Source organism: Ambystoma mexicanum, chromosome 1q (genome assembly GCF_040938575.1).
Source record: "Ambystoma mexicanum isolate Mex_15411 chromosome 1q, UKY_AmexF1_1, whole genome shotgun sequence".
NCBI classification, from domain to species: domain Eukaryota; kingdom Metazoa; phylum Chordata; class Amphibia; order Caudata; family Ambystomatidae; genus Ambystoma; species Ambystoma mexicanum.
Window position 1 is genome coordinate 847,661,132 of NC_090922.1, and position 22,460 is coordinate 847,683,591.

At 44.4% G+C, this 22,460-nt stretch overlaps 1 protein-coding gene across 1 annotated transcript in view; it reads left to right on the forward strand.

The window, feature by feature from the left end:
* Positions 1-22,460, forward strand: part of F13B (coagulation factor XIII B chain) — a 265,588-nt gene that overhangs the window by 74,209 nt on the left and 168,919 nt on the right. Inside the window, exon 2 of the mRNA XM_069642698.1 lies at positions 16,037-16,237. Coding sequence (XP_069498799.1) covers positions 16,037-16,237 — 201 coding nt within the window. The remainder of the gene's footprint in view (positions 1-16,036; positions 16,238-22,460) is intronic.

Here is a 22,460-nt window from a genome sequence, read left to right on the forward strand (position 1 = left end):
ATGGACCATGGTGCAAATTGCACCATGGTTCTCCGCCAGGGTCGTAATGAGGCCCATTAACAGTCAAAGGAACCCCTCAAATCATGTCCAAGAGTGTGAAGAAAAGAGACTCACTCTTGGCAGGAGAAAAAAACAAACTCCAGAAATCCAGCAAAGCTGCTGGGGGACTCACTAGGTTAGGAAATTCAGCCTAAACAGAGAATTCTCCCTAACATGGGAATTTTGTGGACTATCACTGGGATGCTTCACAGAACATTCCACGTTCTTCCAAAATGGAACCCATTCCTGTCGAAAGCGTGGATGGTAGTCCTTTGGTTTCAGGTCCCATCAAGGATCAAACCAAACCAATCTTCATGTCCATTTCATCCCATCAAGAAATCTTAACTCTGGACATGATAAGAGCAGCTCATCATCCTGTTATTTTAGGTTTACCTTGGCTCAAGAAACACAACCCTTTTATGAACTGGATAGCTGGGTCTTTCTTTCTCGGTTCTGAATTCTGTTTGGCACACTGCATAGGAGATCACCAGAAAGTGTTAGTGGATTCATCATCGTCCCTTATAGACACGAAGGGGGTACATTCTCTGAATCAGATTGCTGGCCTTCCAGAGGTCTATCAAAGATATCAAACCATGTTCTCTACATCCGAGTACAATCAGTTGCCTCCGCAGAGGAGAGATGACTGTGCAATTGAGTTAATACCGGATCAGCCTCTACCCTTCGGATGAATGTACATCTTGTCTAATAACGAAAAGGAGGTCCTTCGGGAATATCTTCGGACCAATTTGATGAATGGCTTACGTCTCCAACTGCTGCTTCATTATTTTTCATCGCAAAGAAGAACTCTGAAGAACTTTGTCCCTGTATCTATTTCCGTGGCCTGAACAAAATTACAATCCCGGATAAATACCCCATGCCGTTAATCCCAGATATTCTGGAAGCAGTAAAAGGGGCCACTATTTACACAAAGTTAGACCTGAAGGGAGCATACCATCTAATACGAATTAGAACAGGCGATGAGTGGAAGACCGCATTTAGAACACTGTTTGGACACTATCAATACAGGGTAATGCCCTTTGGGCTGTCTAACGCCCCAGCAGTTTTTCAATGCTTCATGGACCACATCTTTGCTGATCTGCTCTTACACAGTATGGTTGTCTATCTAGATGACATTTTGATTTTTTCCATCTTCCATGCAGGAACATATTCAACATATGCAAGAGGTACTACGACGCCTGCAACAAAATTATTTGTTTTGTAAACCAGAGAAATGTACTTTCCATCAGACCAAAGTAACATACTTGGGATTCGTGCTATTAAATAAAGGAATAGCAATGGACCCAGAGAAAGTGTCTGCAGTACGGGACTGGCCCACTCCTACTTCAGGGAAGGATATTCCACGCTTCATAGGGTTCGCAAATTTCTAGCGGAGATTTATACCGGAATTCCCGAATTCTCAAGGCTTACTCAACCACTTACCAACCTTCTAAAGAAAGGAATCACTTTCGCCTGGTCTCCAACCATTGATCAAGCCTTTTGCAGACTTAAGATGCTATTTACCTCAGCACCTATTCTGCTAACCCCTAATCAAAACCGCAGATTCATTGTAGAGACGGATGCCTCAGAATATGTGCTGGCAGCGGTTCTGCTTCAGCAGGATGATCTTGACCAAGAACGACCAGTGGCGTATCTTTCCAAGACACTTCTTCCTTCTGAATTAAAATACACTGTTTTGGAAAAAGAACTTATCACCATTAAATGTGCTTTTGAGGAGTGGTGTCATCTACTCCTAGGGGCAACATTTCCAGTAGAAGTTCGGACAGATCACCACAACCTCAGGATACTTCAGTATGCCCAGACCAGTAACAGCCGTCAGGCATGGTGGGCTCATTTCTTTTTACCATTCAAGATCACCTTTTCATTCATTCCCGGAAAGGATAATTTAAGAGCTGATGCTCTGTCACGCAAGGAACATCCTTCCAACGACCTATTCAGGTGGGAACCCATTTTCCCCCTGATGGCTATGGGACTGATCTCAGCTCCAGATTTCCTGACCCGCCTTAAATCCCAGTCCAACTCTATGGCAAAGAAACAACTCACACATTCTGCTAAATTAGCACTGATAAAGGAAGATGGTTGTTATTTCTTCGGAAATAGAGTATACGTACCTACTCGACTTCTCCAAAAGGAAGTGTTGGACATATGTCATACATCCAAGATGGTGGGACATTGTGGGTTCATCTCCACGTTGGACCTAATTTCACGTTTCATTTGGTGGCCTACCTTACGAAGGGATACCAAGGAATACGTTGGGTCATGCCCCATTTGCCTCCAGAACAAGGTACCTAGACAAGCTCCTCTAGGGGAATTGGTGAGGATGCCCTTGCCATCTCGTCCGTGGCAAATCATTTCAACAGACTTCATTGTTGACCTACCTCAATCCCAGGGATACTCTACTATTATGGCCACCATTGAACCCTTAACAAAATTGGCCCATTTTGTTCCACTCGTTGGGGTACCTTCTGCAGCTCAGATGGTGCAAGTTTTCATAAAACATATCTTTTCCTTCCATGGATTACCGGAAACAATCATCTCAAGCAGAGGTCCACAATACACCTCCCAATATTGGAAACTGGTATGTCGACTTGTTGGGATATCTCGAGCCCTCAGCTCCGGTTACCACCATCAATCTAACTGGCAAACAGAAAGACTGAACCAGCCATTGGAAGGATACCTCTGGAGTTACGTATCCGCAGGCCAGGACGACTGGTAAGACCTCCTGCCCCTGTTCGAGCTTGCATACAATAACTCATTTCACTCGGCCATTCACACATCTCCCTTTCAATGCTCTTTTGGATTTAGTCCCACATCATCTCCCACTTTGAAAAGATCGGACACTAAATTTCCGTACATAAACCACTTAATGGATCAGGTTCGACAAGGTCACCACTCTGCGGTATTTGCCTTGCAACATTCCGAGAATAAAAGAAAACATTTCGCTGATCGTCATCGGACTCCAGCTCCCGTAATCAAACCTGGAGATTGGGTACGGTTGTCCTCCCGTTTCCTGCCACAGCACCTAGTACCTTCTAAATTCTCCCCTCGATTCTTTGATCCATTCCGAGTGGTCGCTGCTGTAGGTACAGCTGCTTTCAAACTTAGTTTACCCAAAACCTGGCCACGGATACATCCAGTATTTCATGTGTCACAATTAAAACCAGATAATTAGAGCATGTTCCATCCCACAATCTCGGATCGTCCTGCACCAGTTATGATTGATTCAGGGCCGAAATTTGAGGTTAAAGAAATGTGTGACTTCCGGTACCATCAGGGTCGTCTTCAATATTTGATTGACTGGAAGGGTTATTCCCCTTCTGATCGCACCTGGGAACGAGATACTTCGGTACATGCCCCTCGTCTGATTAAGAGATTCCAGTTAAGGCATCCAGACAAACCAGGAGGGACCAACCCTAAGAGGGGGCATACTGTCATGACTTTCCTTAGTAATCCTTAATCACCGCTGGATTCCAACATGGCAGCACTTTCAACCTGCTGCAGTGCCTGCAGCAGTCTAGTCGTTGACTCCCAGGATGCAACACTGCACTCCAGGATCACTTTCCCCTCTGTATATCAACATGCAGAACCAGGAAGAAGACACGTTGTTACTCTCTTAGGAGCCCGCAAACGCTGTGTAAGTTCGTGTTAGGGAGGTTTACTTCTCTGATTACTTGCCTTACTTGCTTTCCATTCCTCGCCTCCTGTTTGTTACCTTAAGATCTGTTTCGCTGTTTGTTTGTTTAGAACTCCTGGGGTCCAGCTGAATACGTCAATCGGCAGAAGCCGCAGAAGCAGCTCGATCCGGAAGTTCATAAGCTCCGCCCATTCTGCTTACGACTTTTGTTTCTCACCATACTTCCTTCTGGTAGGCAGTTGCCCTTCCGAGTTTCCATAGATAGATGGGGTTCTGGTATTAGGTTCTAAACATAGGTTTCTGTTCTCACTTTAGATATTAGCGGTCTGAGACAGCCTTTTGCTGCACAATGAGACCATCAGAAATTGCCCTCTTTAGAGCCGGTTTCTTCTGCAATCAGGTACGCGGTTATTTTCAAACAGTCATTACAGATTGGTTTAATTCACATCTTTATCAAAGAGTGTTACTTCTTGACTATATCTACCTATCTCCCTTTCTTCAGTTCTCCTATCTTCTCTAAGGTTTCCGCCTTGCTCTGGTCAACAACTCACTGCCCTCCAGACCAGTGGTAAGACTTCAGGGCTCAAAAGCATAATTTCTCTCATAATCAGTTTCTCAAGTTAATTGCTTTGTCTATCCTCTTTTCATACTTATCAGTAATTTTGGCATCTCAGGTCAGGAACAGATCATCTATACTCACACCAGACCAGACTCCCGGGACAGAATAATCTCCATCACTGGGACATCTCAGGAGCCTCAGCACTCTAGCAGCTCCCCAGGATTTTTTCCCCATGAGGGTTGTCCTGAGGTCTTCCCGGTGATCAAGCTTTCTAGCCGGGCCACCGAGAGATTCTCAGGGGGATTCCTACTTACTTCTGGATACGGTACGAAGCCTCAGCATCCAACCAGGGTACTCCATAACCATTACCAGTCTACATCCTTCATTCAAATCTCAGGTGAGAGTCTTGTTTGTCTGTTCGGTTCTTACTTGGGACACTTATGATTGTAGTTTAACTAAGAGGTATACATTAACCATAACAAAAGGCCTCTTTCAATTGGTATATCATGAAATATTTGAATATTTCATAAGTGGCCCTAAAGTTCTGCCTTTATTAAATGAGGTATTAAAGCCAATTTCCTGGGGAATTTGTGTACTCAAATGCACCATTTGAAGTAGGATTTTCCAATACTTGCACGGGGGAGAATCTTTCTCTTCAACCCCACACTCTCCTATGGTCTGTGTAATACTTACTTTCTACTTCATTTCCCCCACACTTTTTTGGGGGGCAGTCATTTAGGTTCCACTACTTTTACAAGTTATCAGCCACCACTACCCTAGCTAGGGCAGACATCAACAACCTGCAACCGAAAACACTGGAAGACTCAGGGGAACCCAATGAAATAGCCGCAGAGGGGACACACTTCTATTCTTTTATGATGGTATTTATTGAGCGCAGGCCTAGCTTCGAGAAGCAATTAGCTGGATTATAAATTCTGCTGAACAGTAGTACACAACCTGAGAGCACAAGATGCAGAATTAGGAGAGCCAGAGGAGAGGATACACCTTGCATGAGGACCAGCCTGTAACCCACCTTGGCCTACTTGCATGTGCCATTCTTCGATGATAAGTCTAAGTAATCTACACATTGCAGTAAATAGGTAAAGAGGCACAGAAGCAAAACAGAAGGGACTTTTATTTGATGGATATATCTGATTTAGGCACATAATGCCTTAATAAAAATACAGGCAACTAATCCAAAATTCAAACAAGCTTTCACAAGTATTTGGACAATGATGTATAAGCATTTCCCAACATACACTAAAAATAAATGACTACTGAACATTTAGTAAGCCCCGCAGAAATGCTTGTCGGCGCTCAATTCCGCGAGAGGGAGAAAACATAAATATGTTACTCTAATATGTCAAGCTATATGCTAGCAGTCCCACAAAAAGGGATGGTTCTTCCACATATTGCTTAGGCGAAAAACATTTGAATGAAACCTATTCCTTATCCTTTGACTTTCTAGGTGAGTAGCACAGTGACCTGCATTGCCACAGAAAGGAAGAGCAGAAAATTGTACAAATGTCAAAGAGCGCTTTAACAGGGGTGCCAGTTCAGGGCCTGAGCTTCACGGCATCATTTGGTCTTCCTGTTATTAGTTTATTTTTCATGGGATTATTTTCTCTGATTTGGGATAATGCCATGAGGTGACTTACATGTTTAATGATGAGAGAGACTTCTTATGGGTAAAATGGGAAATTGTGCTATTGTCATAGGAATGAATGATATAATCTATTGGGGCATGCCTCAGTGTGCACTGAAATACTTATTTTTTCAATGACAAGTCTCAAAATCAATTTAACTAAGTCATTACTGATAAAGAAACAGAGGCACCAATTCATGAAAAATTGCTGGATAAAAAGAAGGAGTATCGTCCTTCTTTATCATGGTCAGGGGTGTAGGAGACACACACAATCTGGAGGGTACAGGGGGACACCTTGAGGACTTTTCTACAGACACAACTATCCCACTCCAAACCACCATAGGGCAATGTGCCAATCATTAAGATGTGTCATTAGTTTTATTTAAAAAATGAAAACAAAATATTGGACGTTTTCTCACAATATTTAAAGATTATTTTAACCACATTTTCACGAAAGCAGTGTTAGAAATAAAGCATGTGTGCACTGCCGGAACAAACTTTTAAACATTTGAGATCTTAAAGCAGTGATTTTTCGGAAACCACGTTCTCTTAATCCCTTCGAAACTCGCAATGTAGTTGTAGTGAGGGGGTTTGAATATTGTTCAATAGACAACTGTTGAAATTGAAGAATGTTCTTGAGGGTCACAATAAAAATGGATTTTCTTTCTTTTATATAAAAAGTGTAAAATCAATCAATATTTTAATGAGGACTTCCATATGAGGAAATATAGTTCCTGTCACACAACATTCACAGGCAGCATTAAGAATGTGGGGTGGGCTGATCAGTCTATTGATTAAAAATCCTCTCAGGTCCATAACGGCATGTCCTTGATCCGTCTGATCACCCCACTGATGCATATAGATCTTTGTTACGCAAGCTGAAAAATTCTCAATTAATAAGGACAAGAACAATGGAAGAAGAGGAATCAATGTGTGTGGCTCACTTAGGATGGGCTGATATCTTTGTTTAAAGGGTGAGCACAACAACCTTATCTTTCAACCTTTATTCAAGCCTCGATTACAACGCCTTTTGTGCTCTGGCCAGGGCAGATATCTTTGCGAACAATCAGAAGAAATGGAACACTGCGCTTGGTGCAAAGTGCAAATTATGCGAGGAGGAGGACAACCATTTGCACCATTTTGTCTTTACATGCCTTGCATATAAGCCTTTAAGGTCAAGAAGTATTTAACCTCATTTACTGAAAGAAGGCTTTACTGAGCAAGGGAATGCAGCAATGCCCCTTCTTCCGGTGGACTTCAAGTGTGATATCACCAAATTAGTGACTGGTCTTATTTGCGGGGCTTGGTGGCAAAGACAAACTATGCTGAGCACATTCTTCTAGGTTGTTAAAGGGGCTGCGAGTGAGGATGATTCCATATATTTCCTCAGACTCTCCATTGGGACCTGCCTATGCTCCTTAATGGGGCTGTTTAAATTAGGGGTGAACAGAGTGACGTGTGCTTATTCTTTTCAAGCTGAACCCTCTCCTTTTAGGTGAGACATTATATTCTGTATTTTAATCAAAGGCAATGTGCAAAATTGTGGTTTTTAGTGTTCAGAAAGGAAACGTTGTATATTATTGTATTTTATTTGATTGTGTTGTTTTTATATTTCAGTCGTCGCAAAGCATTAAAGCTACTCTCAGCCTCACGGGTAGAAGCTGGAAAAGTTAATAGGGTCTGCAGTAGCTCCCCCAACTGTGCTCTTTCTGTGGGAAGCATCCTTCGAAACATGTCTACCGATTTTGAGACTGAAGAATACTTGTGGACGCTTGATAAGGTTGTTTTGCATAGAGGAGGAAATAGTCAGTTTATGTGTATGGAGGAGTGGGCAGGGCCAGTGCAATGATTTTGGTCACCCTAGTCGAAATGTCATTTTGACACCCTCCCACTGCCAACTACATGTTTCCTGACTTTTCCTGACTTTTGCATCCCCTTCCCCAAAATGTGTCTTCACCCCTTAACATGCTTGGCCTTCCCACAACAATTACAAACTGCTGTTGTGGCATCATATTTCAGATGTTCTTTTGATAAGGTAAAATCAACATTCTCTTACATGTAACCTAACACTCAGCATAATTAGAAAAACGATATCAGGCATCATTAAAAAAATTATGAACTTTGGGCATCCAAATCTCACACAGCTCCCTATTTTCCACCCACCTTTACCAACACAGACACACATGTCTGCATGAGCCATTTTACTAGGTTCTACTTGGTTAATGTAGGTCACTTTAATGGCCTACAGTGGGCATGATTAAAGGATGTTGGCAGGAGGTTTTCACTTACTCTCACTAACCCCGCTTGCTCCCAGCCAGCACTGCTAGATTTGATGTGGAGCAATCCTTGGCTTTGCTTTCAGTATCTTTGCCTTGTCTCCACCTTCACTAAACCAAGCGGCAAGTCAGTGAAAGGCCGATGGGTTTGTTGGCTGGCGGTAGCTTTTCTAATTCCACCAGTAGCTCGGAGTTGGTGGTATTCCCCTCACACCCTTCTTTCACGCATCAGAGATGGCAAAGAAATCCCCAGATGAGTGGGGGGAATTCCTTTGGGATCTTAATGCCTGGGAGGAGCAAAGAAGTTGAACTCCCCCCCTCCTGCCATGAGCAGTTGTATCCTATTCAAAGCACTATCTTGTGGTGCAGGTAAACTCTTCAACCAGTCTGACTGCTGCCAATGTGCCTTAGTTAGTAATGACTGTGAAAATGAGAACGCGGTTACACCTCCCGACTCGGCCACCAGAAGGTAGAGTGGTGAGGTTGCAAAAGCTCTGCTTCAGTTATGTTTCCTAAATGGGAGGTTTAGTGCACTCTGCAACTGGAAGTGTTAACCAAGTTTACTAACTTGATATTCTTTCAAATGTGTCATTTCCCACAGGCCTTGCCCAAAAAAAAGCTCCTATGGTGGTATTACATGTCTGTGTTAAGTTAGGAATTGTTTATTGAATGTGGCCACTCTGACATGTCCTTAACTCACTAACCAGGTACAGCACTGACTAAAACAGCGCAAACTATATTCACACGCGGAAAACACAGCACATGCATCAGAATTTCAAAGTTCCCTGACATACAGGAAATGTACAATAGCTAAAGCATTAGAGTAAGTGACTCCCACACAAAGAATAGGTACAGCACAGGAAGCAACATTGAAAGCTGTATTTACACAATAGACAGGTACATTATAGACAGCAACACTACATGCTACTATCACACAGCGACCAGGTAAAGCATGGGTGGCAAAAGTGGTAGCTTCCCTCTGGGACACCCATAACAGTCACTAGCTAGGCAACAGCAATGCAAAGTTCCTGAAATTATGAACATTCTTCACAAATACAGAACATGGGCAGGACCACCACAGGTCTCCACCACAAATAGAACAGGTATAGCCTAGGCAGGGCCTGTGCAAGCTTTCCCCAGACAGACAGTATAGATGGGCCTGTGCAAGCTTCCCTCAACAATTTCCCCACAAACTGGTGCAGCATGTGCAGGTTTACTGAAAGCTTCCCACACAAATAGGTATGCCATGTTTAGGGCCAGTGCAAGATTCCCTATCAAAGAGGTACAACATGGACAGGCACAGTGCAAGCCTCATCATAATTCCAGGGCTAGTGCACATTTCCCTTACAAACATCCACAAGAACAGCTTTGGCAAGGCAACTGTCTACAAGGGCCTGTGCACATTTCTCTCATAAAATGTGTGCAAGTATAGCACAGATGCAACCAGTGCAATATTCCCTCATAGCTTGGTATAGATACATCATGTGCAAGGCTAGGGCACATGGTTACGGTTGCAGCATGGTAAGGCCATTGCAAACAAGTTTATAGATAGGTAAATGTACAGCACAGGCAGAACCAGGGCAAGTTACCCTTAGACACAACTGGCACAGCATGGACATGACCAGTGCAACTTTCATTTGCAATGAACAGTTATAGCATGGGTGCTGGCCCCATACAGCCTGAAAGCTTTCATGCACACAAGGCTCTCTGCATTCAGATGCCCTTCTCTGTCAATCAGAGGCTCTTACCTGAAGCTGGCTGCATAGAGGGACAGCTACAAGGAGCATTCTGGGCAAACATGCCTGATTTCTCTCTCTAGGCAATATCTCACTGTCTGTCTTTTTGTGTGTGTGTGTGTGTGTGTGTAAGCACGAGGTGAAGCAAATGGGGATGCTGATAGACACAAACACACACACTCGCACAGCCCTTTTGAGGGCAAGTGCTCTGAATGTAAAGTACTATCACCGTCCTCTATATTAATTGTCTCTCCTACTTCTCTAATACACCTGCCTTGCTTTTAAATGACCCTAATTTAGAGGGTCAGAACTTTTTTTAAGCATCACATTTCCTATATTCAGTGATGACCTTCCTAAATGTATACTTAGTTGAATGCCTTTCACTGTAAGTTTAATATATCATTAGATGACCCAAATAAAATATTGATAGGTTGAGAAATTAGTATTTACTCTCAATATGCACACATTCTCAGACAGCAGGTTTATCTTGGTTTTATAACCTGATTTAGATAAACCTACACGGCATACAGGGGCACGCCCTAACTGGCTGTAGCAGCTCAGCATTGTTTGGAAAGTTAGTATAGGAAATCACACATAAACTGTGCAGATTTTTTTTCATAACTCTCTAAGAAATGCTACTTAATGTTTGCAGCAATGGATTTACGCACATACAACATATGAAAACTTGTCAGTATTGTGTGTGCTCAAAGTAGTTCATGAAGTCATTTTAAAGTTGCATGACTAAAAAAAATTCATGGGGTCTGTTTTCATATCCAGCTTTTCTTGCAAAGAGCTACAACTATCAGAATCTTCATCCTAATGATGTTTAAGAAAAATTGTACTGAAAGCACAACACACTTTGCCCTATTCTGAGGTTGTGAGGACAAGTCTACATTGCTCCTTGTTGCAGAACTTGTATGAAACCCCTACTCACATCTAATCTCCCAACTGCTCTGCCTACAGACGTTCCAGGAGGGATCTACCATGATTATGACTTGCCTGGAGTGAGTGACCAGTGGGGTGCAAATATTGTTTTATCAAGACTTCCTGTTAGGCCTCCATGGTTTTACTTTTGCACCAACAATGTTGTGTGCTGTCTGAAAACAGGTGTGAGTGACTCCTAGACCTGTGAGCACTGTGGTTTGCTGAAGTGCTTCATGTAGCAACTTTATTTTCGATTTGTTTACTACTTTTTAGTAATTGATTACAGAGGCAATAACACTGTGTGTATAGCTCCCCTTGCTAGCCAGCAGCCTAGGCATCTGCCTAGGCATCTGTCTAGTTCGCCTATTGCTTGCACCAGCCCTGGGAGTGGGCCATATATATGTAGATTATGACCATGTTAAAGGTCTCCAGCTCCAATTACTTATTTTTGTACTAGGATGCCTGCAATAACACTTTAGAACATGCATTGACAAAGCCAATAGTTTTTGCTGCTGTATAAGCATTTATATAGGCAGAAACGTCATAACTCTAGGAAAGCATGCTAATTACCGACTATTTTAATCATAAGCCCAGAAGGTACTATCATTTGTCAAGCATTTTACATCATGTTCTCTGGTACTCACACTATGCACCATATATTTGTACTCAATAACAGTTAATGCAATCAAAAGCCGGGACACTCACCATATCAAAACCCAGAGTACTTATACCTTTACCGGGTATTGCCATCAATACACCAGGTTCTTGCACCATTACCATTACCATCCAAAGGTATTCACTTCATTGTTGAAGCTATGCACAATTAGCATTGGAGTACCAGTTTGCACTATGCCTAATTAGGAGGCAGTGTCAGATTCCATTATATCCAGCTAGCAAAGAGGTGCTTGGATATACTATGCCCATTAAGCATAGCAGTGCAAGATTCCATTGTCCCCAATTAGGAAAGCAGTGGCAGACTTAAATATGCCTACTTAGCACAGGAGGGCTATACCAATATGTCAGATGATCACATGATTTAAACATGCCCAGCTAGCACAGTAAGACCACATTCCATTAGTAGTAGTTATCACAGTAAAGCGAAGCACTGTTATGAAGCACCATCACTGTAAATCCAGACTTCAATATACCCAGCTAGTACTGCATTTACATATTCTGTAGGGCCTCTATGTGTGTGATGCAGCAGCATGTATTTGGTGCTGTGTGAGTGTGCCGTGCATTGCTGTGTCTGAAGTACAGTAATGGCATGGGATATGTATGAATAGCTCTGAGGGTGGTGTCTGTGCATTGCAGCACCAACGCAGCATGTGTGTGTCTATGTGTGTGTTTAAGTGCAATGCACTGGTGGGGTGGTTTGTATGTGGGCATGCAGTACAGTGCTGAGACCCTGTGTAAGCAGTGCTGGAGTGGTGTGTGTGTAGTGCTGTGGCAGTATGTGACTGCAGTACTGGGATTAGCGTTGTGTGCAGTACCATGCAGTGCTGGGAACAATTTGGGTGGTGCTGAAGGTGAGCTGTGCGTGTACAGTGTAGTGCAAGAGGCGGTGTGCATGTCTGTATGTAGTTCAGTGATGAGGGATGTGTGTGCAGTTCTTGATGCAATGTGTGCAGGGAAATGTTGCAGCTGTGTGCCTGCATGCAATGCAGGGATGGTCTGAGTGCAGTAAAGTGAGTAAAGTTCTAGTGCAACATGGTGCTGGGGTTGTGTAGGTGCAGTGTGGGGGTGGCGTTAGTGCAGAACAGGTCTAGAGGCAGTGTGTGTGGAGCAGTATTGGGGTTATGTGCATGCATGCATTGCAGGGATGGTGTGAGTGCAGAGCAGAGTTGGGGTTGTGCACATGTCTGCAACGCAGTGGGGTGGTTTGATTGCAGATCAATGTGGGTGTGCAGTGGGGAGGGGTGTATTTGGGTTGCTGAGCAGTGTAGGTGTACAATGCAGTGGGGTGGGATGCTGCCAAACTCGTAATGAGGCCCAATTTCTGTTTATACTGTCCCATTAGCAAATAATATTTCAATATTTCTCCTAGTTGGAGAAGACAACCTTAATAGTTATATTTTGAGCAGGAAAGGGAAACCATATCATCTTGTGTTTCTGAGAATGTGACATTTTGCATGATAAGGTTTTATTACAAAGGCATTAATTTGATTTAGAAAATTCTAAAATGACAGCAATTTTATTTGTATATCAATGAATTTTTACAGGGAATCACACATATTATGAGGTATTGTTCAAGACCTAATGCTCATATCGTTTACCCAATCATTGAAAAGATGCTCTGCAGATTGTTTTGAGTTTTCGTATTTACCCTCCAACCTCTGACAGGAAGGAGGGCGGGGGTGTGACAGCATCCAGCTGTACATCAACTCTCCCCCCCACTCTGCCAGGGCAATGTCAATGAGTATTGCAAGTTAAGAAAAGCTGTGTCTATTTGTATTTTGACCACTTGGCAAAAGAAATACACATTTCTAAAGAAAAACAAAATCAAACGGCCCTGCTTTACAATTGCAAATCCTAAACAACCCTTCTTTCCCTTTGCTCAGATTGTGACGGGGATACATCCTACATGTATCCCCCCTGCTTAAAATTCTGGGGGGGATTTATCCCTCCTGTCCTCCACATTTCCTACGCCCATGATCATGGTCCTTCATTTCCTGCACAGAATGTATGGACTGCACCCGCCCGGGAATTGCAGCGCTGCCTTCCATGCATCTGTAAGTGCCAAGCATGCTCCTGACATCCGTACATGCAATTGCCCCCACCTCCCAAGTTAGGGAAGGGCGTCGGGATCCCCCTTGTACCCACATGGGTGTTAGATCCATGTGGTCGGCCAGGAACAACATTTGTCACTGGACATTTCTAAATGGACACAGTGGGCCTCATTATAATTGTGGGGGAATACGGGATGAACGGTGCCGGTAAGGCACCGGCACCGTTCATACCGTACCGCTGCATTACGAGTTCTGCTCGCGGGTTCCTGACAGCCCAACAGGTCTTACCTGGCGCGTTGTGCGGCACCCGCGAGCAGAACTCGTGATTGCACCGGCACCGTTATCAACGGTGCGGGTGCAACCATGCTCCCCACCCCCATTCTGCCCTATTGGGCAGAATGGGGACCGGGAGCCTGGCAATAACGCCACCTGTGAATGGGCCATGCTCATAATGAGGCTCAGTGTTACTCTGTGTGAACGAATGGCAAATGTAGCAAGCACGCACAACCCCTGTAAGTAGCATGTGGGAATGGCATGGTAGGGGGAGGGGGTTCAGCCCAAGAATATTTTGAAAATTGGTCCCAATTGTGAATGTCAAAACATAATTTCCCCACTATTTGGAATTACAAAAAGTAGCTAAGCATAACAAAACAACAGACATTAAGCATTTAAGAGTGAGGAATAACACACTGGAGGCTTTATCACACATTCGTTGCTTCAGAGGATGTGAGGGATGAAGTAGATTGAAGAAAGGTGGTGAAGTGACTTGGGGAGAAGGGGAGGGGAGAATAAAAACTTGTATATGTGATTTCAACGCTGGTAATACATTTTGTTTAACCCACTATACACCCTTCCAACTAATTTTAGGGCTAGTGCAATTATATAAACACCCTCCAGTCCTAGAATATTTGGGGAAGTGTTGGATAGTGGCTTAAAACAAAATATTATTTCCCCCTAGATTTCAATTTCCAGCGATGAAATCACTAGGCACCATCAAAAACAGGCTGATGGTGTAGAGGCACACTGGGAAATCCCTGTAGACCAGTTCACCATTGCTAGTTCCTCACTGCTGATGCATGCTTCTGGGGCGTCTGGTGTAATCTTATACCAGTGCTTAATTTGTGCCGGTGTTTGCCGGTGGGCAACGCAAGCACTCTTTTTTGGGCACCAGAACTAATTGATGTGGGCCGGCACACGTGTTATTGTTTTGTTTGTTTGAGTTCGATCATAAATCATTGTGATTCGTGATCTCTATCTCGTGCTCTGCTTGCAGTTGCAGGCCATGACTGGCTGGGCCTGGGACTACAGCAATGAAACAACAAACAGCTAATGAAAACTAACATTCTGTTGTTACAATGTAGTATTTGATAGATTCTGTATAGTAACACAGAATATAAGGTTTTCATTGGCTGTTCTTCTGAGCCAATGAAATGACATATGGTGATGTGTGAGGGTAGGTCACATGGGTGTTGTTGTTGGGCACCGGTAGCATGGCGCTACCATCACTCCATGAGTTACTGTTAGGGCATGGTGTTGTGTTGTGTGAGAGGAGAGAGCCTGCCTAAGCCAGCCCAGCACGTGTGGTGCGACCTACTTGCTTCCCTCAGCCGGGGCCCTGCTTATTTTTCGTTCGGAGTCAGTCCCCGCCGATTCCAAAGCAGGTAAATGAAGGTGAAGTGCTGATTGGGGTTCGGCGCGGTTCCCTGGTGGTGTCCTGTCTGTCCTGCTGTCCACACGACCACACCGGCTGCCCTCGGGCCTTTTTCTGGAGTTAAAAGTGCCCAGTAAGGACCTTACTCTCCAACTTGATGTGTTTGTATTGGTATCTAAGATGGGTTTACCTATCTTCCGTTATTGCCGCTGTTATTTGCAGAATGTGCCCACAAAAGCCTGACTCGTTCTGCTTAGGCTGGCATAGCTCAAAAGCAACTTGGATTATGCCAAGTGCCTGGTGCCCAGCACGGGGAAGCTGTCGCCAAGGCCTAAAGCCATGGACATGGGAGTCTCAGCCTCATGTTTGCAGACATGGAAATATACGTAATGCAGGAGATTAATTTGGATTCCTTTGTCTTCTGCACGCCTCAGTGTTCAATGCATCACTCGCTCCTTTTATTAATAATGAACAGAACACAATTATCCGCTTTTACCTTTTCCTAAATGTGTCGCATTTCCTTTTGTTGGTGGTCAGGGAGGTCAGGAAAGCTGTTCTTTCGGGCGGTGCAGGGGGTCACAGTGGGAATCCAGGTCTGGCGCCAGGGGAGTGAATTACCACATGCCTTCTTTAAATCATGAAAGAGTACATTTAGGAACATTGCTGAGGATAGGACTCCTCAGCTGATCTCCATGATGAATATGCCACGAAAGGCACAAGAACATTGGTTTAAAATATGCATTTCTCTAATTTGTTCTAATTTGTTCTTGCCCATATATACTTGGTTAAACAGGCCTGTTTCTGATCACAGTCTTTGGTTTATTTCAGATATAAGGTGTGATCTTCCAAAAACTGAAAATGGAAAGATAGCACAATATTATTACAACTTTAAGAATTATTACTTCCCAATGAGCGAAGGGAAAAAGCTGTCGCTGTCCTGTACGGCGGGCTACACAACAGCAACTGGCAATCAAGAAGAGAGAATTGCTTGCACAAAGAGTGGATGGTCACCCGCACCCAAGTGTTTTAGTAAGTATCATTTTAATACCTTTAATATACTAAAATGTCATTGCACCCATTTCAGTTTTGGTGCAAGGGAACTCAAGAAATGCATGCATGCTGACATCCCTGAAACATTTTCATTTGATGCATGCACATAGCACATGTATTCACAAATATGAGAAATTCTACAGATCAGTGACATCACAAGCAGCGTAAGATCCTTCGCAAGGCTTTGCAATTTGTGTTGCAAGCTGATCTGGAGTAAAAAGCGCAGCAGGGATGATCTAATCACTAGTCTCTTTGAATGACCGACTCAGTATAGCCCTGGACAATGAAATGTACCAATAAGTGCAGATCCGGCAGAGTGGTTTCATGCGTGGGAGGTGTCAATGGTATACCAAAACCACCAATCACATTTCTTACTCAGTTCTATGTCAATTTTCTGCTTTTTGAGGGCCACACATAAAATAGGCCGATTTATTCCGGCCTTTTATGTGCGGCCCTCAAAAAGCCGAAATCGGATGAATTTGGCCTACCCACAGTCTCCTACTGCCACAGGCATACACACTCAATCACCCACCATATTCACACACAGACACCCAAACCTGCAACCAGTTACATTTACCCCCATCCCCTTCTCAAACACTTCTTTTACACACATACACACCAACATACACTCATCCACACACTCACCTCTGTCTCCCACAACTCGTCCTCTCGGTCCCGCCGTGCCTGTCAGCCCCTGCGCGCACTCATGTGGGGTGCAAGTGCTGATAGTCTGATTTAGAAAGACAGCTCAGTTCAGTCTTTCTAAATCGGTCTTTTTTCAAATCGATTTTCAGTAACGATTTGTTCACTTAGTACCTTCTTACTCACTCATCACCAGACAGATGCCGCATTGTGAATGATTGAATGATATTTGTTCGAAATGACCTGAGCTGTTTATAACTTTACCACCTGGGCGGTGAAGTGGGTACAGCCTAGTACAGTAAATATCCAATCAAATTGAAAAAAGATTGTAAAGCTAATAGTTCCTTGGTTTACATCTCAGATAACCCTTCATGGGCTAAATGTTGTAAAACAAACTTAAAATCTATTTGGTTTTCTGGATAGGTGGTGCCAGGAGAGTAGTGGATGCAATGGCTTGTCAAATGTAATGAAAATAAGCTCCATGTTTAGCTGTGTCAAAGAAGAGGGGGTAGGGTAAAGGAACCCTCATATTTGCTGCAATATCAAAGAAGCATCCATAGAAGGCTAAGCACAAACAGACCTGCTACCCATTTCTCTTCATATCACACCAAGGTCACTGACCCACCCAATGCCATATCTGCCAGAAATAGAGTCTTTGAGATAACTCAGCATGTTAAGTACTTGTACCAAAGATGCGTGTGCAGCCTGTTATCAATTGTTTGAAACGAGGTACGCTAGTCCAGCCCTTTATCCTTCCATGGTCAATAGATTGAGTATGATTAGACTGAATGATATTATTACGGGTAGGCACGGAAAATAGTATTTCATAGTACGATACTGGTAAAAGAGTCCACACAGTCTCTTCTAACAGTACTTCTGCTGTCCCAACTTGCCCATGGCTTACTTTGGTGGGCACAGCGTGTGATCACAAATGGAAATAATAGATCCAGAAATCGCAAGTATGGGGGAGGCACCATTTTAAGTGGATTGACCTCTACTGATCAAACTTTGCTCAGATTTGTATTCACATTCCGCTTGCATATTTTGATGTAGATGGCAAACACGCTACGTACACTACAAACCAATGGGCCTCATTACGACCCAGGCGCTAATGGGTTAACAGCGCCGTAAAAGGCTGCGGCGCCGTTAACCTATTAGCGCTTAATTAGAAGGTCCCTTTGCGGGACCAGACCTTAACGGCCGGTTTTGCCAGCCGTTAAAGTAGGGACCCGCAAAGGGACCTTGGTGCTAAGTACGATGCCGCAATTTGCGGCACCATACTTAGCGCTTTCCCCATTCCCATTGAGCCCTATGGGGCAAAAATGGGAATGGGGAAGGGCGATGGCGGCATGGGGAATTACCGCCCCGCCAACCTTGGAATGGGGTGGCAATTCCCCATTCCGCCATGGCGGACACCGGCATGGACCATGGTGCTAATAGCACCATGGTCCTCCGACTGGGTCGTAATGAGGCCCAATATCTGGAGGTGGAAAATAATTGTGACACATGATACAATAGGCATGTTAATATCTGTAGCTTTTATTCTAGGAAGCAATACTGAAGTTCTCGGCAAAGAGCCACACTATTAGCAGTTTTAAAAAAAGTATTTTCATTTACTGAATGTGTAACTACAGGAAATTAGGGTATGCATAATTTTAAAGCGCCTCTTAGTTTAAACAGTTCAGTGCTCAAAGAATCAAAACCCAGTTGGACAAATGGAAACCAATCAGATATCGCTGTCCCAGGGAGCCAGGTTCATATGATTTTCCGTTGACAAGACACTATGGGCCCGATTCTCATGTAGGCGTACTGAGCGTGGTAAACACCACGTTTCACTGCACCTTTTCGTGTCACACAGGTACCACACTAATTTTTAAGTGGTCCTGGGAGTCTACGGTGCAGTGAGCGTGCTAAAGAGCATGAATCACGGCGCCATATCTGGACGCCCAGGCTCCACCACTATTCTTAAGTGGTCCTGGGCATCCTCGCAGTGCACGACAATGCACCGCATGCATTCCGCCTGTTTGTGTAGATAACTGGCGGAATGGAAATTCCCTGCAGCACTTTCGTTAAATAACAAGATATTCGTTATTTTATGAAAGTGCTGCCGAGAACACGGCAGCATGTTGCATTGTACTGTGTTGTGTTGTGTTGTGTTATGTTCCAGCATGTGTCTAGCACAGCCTACAATGGAATAATCTCTGGAGGAATGTTGGTCATGTGCAGTGTATTTGCTTCATCACGTCATGCTCATAATGTGTAACTACTAAAAGTCTTGTAAACCAATTTCAGAAACCCTATGAGAAACTGGTAAAATAGCAAATTACCCACAAATTACATTATTATTTACCTACCGCCCCACCCATTAATCTTCACCCACCCATCTGCAGTCAACGAGCGGCTTCATGTGGCACTCCACCACAATACCGGCACCAAAAAGGTACTGTATATGTGTGCCACTTTAACGCACATTATAAAGTGAAGGAGTGCCACAAGAATACCCGTGTTCAATGACAGGTACCGAATGTGGCGGTTGCTAGGTTGGCTTCCCACCCATCCTAGCAACCGCCACACATATTCCCATAGTGGCACATTCATTCCGACTTCGGAAGAATGAGCCACCTTCAGAATAGGTCTTAAGTACTGAAAAGCTCGTTAATGCTTTCTCCAACCATTTCCGTACTTAACACACACATCAGAATCAGGCCCAAGAAGTGTTGTATACTGTGTTCAATCAGTCATTTTAGGAGTTTACAGGCGGTTTTCAAGTTCTCTGCAGCACTTTCGTTTAATAACATGAAATTCGCAATTTTACAAAAGTGCTGGTGAAAAGACCCTACTTCAAGAATCACACTTAAGTACTGATGTGAGAATGAGCTGTCTCCAGTCCCCTCTTTCCTACCAATTATTCTTTTGCGTGCAAGTACAAAACCCACATCACAATTTATGTTGCCTGAAAATGTATGCGTATGAATGCAGGTGATAACAATGGAATGCTTCACGTTACTAATTGCAGGGTCTTTGTTAACAGCATAGACCATGCACCATTTAATATGCATCCTATTCTGTACGACCATGGCTCTGTAGGTCAGCCAAGTCAATTCAACATAGCCCACAATATGTACGGGCGGCTGGTAGAGCTAGAGCCTGAACTCTTCAATGGTGTTGCAACACTTAATGGACCTAGGGTGTTTCAAAAATCAAAATGGAAAATAAATATATTTTAGATGTGTGACGAGGGAGTACGGTGCCCTTACTTGGTGCAACTCCTCCACTACAGCGAAAGTTCAGTGAGCGGACCGCCACCAAAGGAGGTTCCATATTTGTACGACAATTTTTCACTGTTGCTAATGTGGAGGAGTGACACCAGAAGGAGCATGCAAAGTAACACTTTCCGAAATTGCCCATTGCCAGGTTGGTTTCCAGCCAATTCTAGCAACCGGTGCACAGGTTTATAAAGTGGTGCTTTCTGTGCTCCCTCGCTAAATTCCGACATCCTGAGAATTGGTATTAATTACCGAAAGTGTCAGTAAGCCTTATTACGACTGATTTGTTAATGAACACTTCATTCAGAAACGGCCCTATGTTGTGAGCCAAACATTCTAATAACAAACTCTTTTGGACTAGCCCTGAAAGGAAATGTGAGAACTCAGTGCCATAGTAAGATAAGTCTGAATGGTATGGCAATGTCTAATGATGTCCGGCGTAGACAAAGGTCTTCCTCAGAGTCTTCCTCTGAGTCCAGGCAATGCTTCAGTAATGTCAGTAATGTCTCAGCTCTTCTTCCAGGGTTGCAAAATTCTAGAGCCTACGAATTGTGCAAAGACTCATTCCAAGTGTCGAAACATTTATCTAGCATGCAGTTTACATCGCTCTTTTCAGGGAGTGTGATAAGGTAGTCGCCAATGATCAATGACGAATCCTAGCACGCTATATTTAAGAGTCTATTGTGGATGGTATTCACTTCTTGGGGAGGGAACAATTGGTTGTTAGTCTAAAATGAAACAGCTTCTAGTCACACTTCCGCCTACGGAGATGTTTCAGCTCTTGGCTTGTGGGTAACAAGACACTAAGGGCTTCATCACAAGTACAGCGGTAATCTGGGGCAATTTCCGCCAAGCGGAAATATAATTACTGCCAAGTCGTGCATCAGAATTAGTGCTGCATCACAACCTGGCGTGAATGCGCGCCCAACTCCGGCAGTAACGCTATTAGCGCCCAGTGGAAATTGCAGCGAAATAAGGGTTAGTGCCGAAACATCAGCCCTAATAGTGCTACTGACGGGGACCCCGGTGCTATAAGCTCCAGCGGAAATTGCATCACTGCCGGAACGGGAAGCAGTGTGGTGGCCATTTTGAAAAACACAATTCATCAAATATCTTCACTTTCTGCAGCCATCCGGGCTGGAAACAAGCCAAAATGTCTCAGGAGAGGATCAGAGGACATGTGACCGAAAATCGACTCAGAAAACCAAAGTTTAGTTTGGGGAAGCTGGTGGCCCTGACCCATGAGGTTGTAGAGCACGACAGTAATCTGACATGCCATCAGCCAGAAAGTGACAGCTGTGGCCAGCGTCCCCCGTGTTGGGGAGGACTGTCACAAATGCTGGAATGACCTCAGGTTCAGGGTGCATGGGCTGTTGCCACAAAACTGGCAGGAGTCCCTTGCCACAGGAGATGAAACTGTGGAGCCACTGGTCCTCACCGCCTGGGAGGAAAACTGCAGCACAGTAATGGATATGGAGGGAATCGAGGAAGTCGGAGGTGCAGAGGTGGGTGCTAGCAGCCAGAAGGCAGGAGGTGAGTCACCCACCCCCACACAAGTGCATGCTAAAATGACAGTCTAGCATAAGATACCCTAGTGAAAGAGATACATGTCAGCAGACCCAGTAGCTGGGCATGCCAAATGGTGGATTTAGGGGGTGGTACATCAGCTACCCTCCACAGCAGGGAGGGCACCAAGGGCACCCCTCTGCATTGCAGCAGCAGGAAGGGGTGGCAAGTGACCTATCCAAGTGCCATGCACACCACATTCCTGCTGGTGCCCCCTGTGCCAGTGGGATTGTGCTGTGTGAGCATCCACGACACTGTGCAGCAACCACACCAGCATGGTGCAAGCTCAGTTGCCCAGCCTCATGTTGGGAAGGGATCTGGAGGCATGAAGGACTGCAAGCATGCATGCCAAACATCAGCTGCCCCAGCATGGACACCTTGCCCACACAGGCCAAAGACCACCTGGCCATGTGTTGCACACTCATTGCTGCAACCATCCCCATGCTGCTGGACCCAAATGCAATCTCCCCTGACCAACCATGCCCATCTGCCCAAATATGTGTGTTCCCACCCTGTACCATAGCAAATGTGCAGTGCATGCCAACACACGTGGAGGAACCATACCTGACAACATTTCCTATGTCCCCTAAACCGGCACTCATGCATCGCCAGAGGCATCAGAGGAGGATGAGGGGGCAGGCCCATCTGGGGGTGGCACATCCAGGCCCGCAAGGTCTGTCACCACCAGTGCCAAGATTTTGTGGAGGAGGCTGCAGGGGGGATACTGT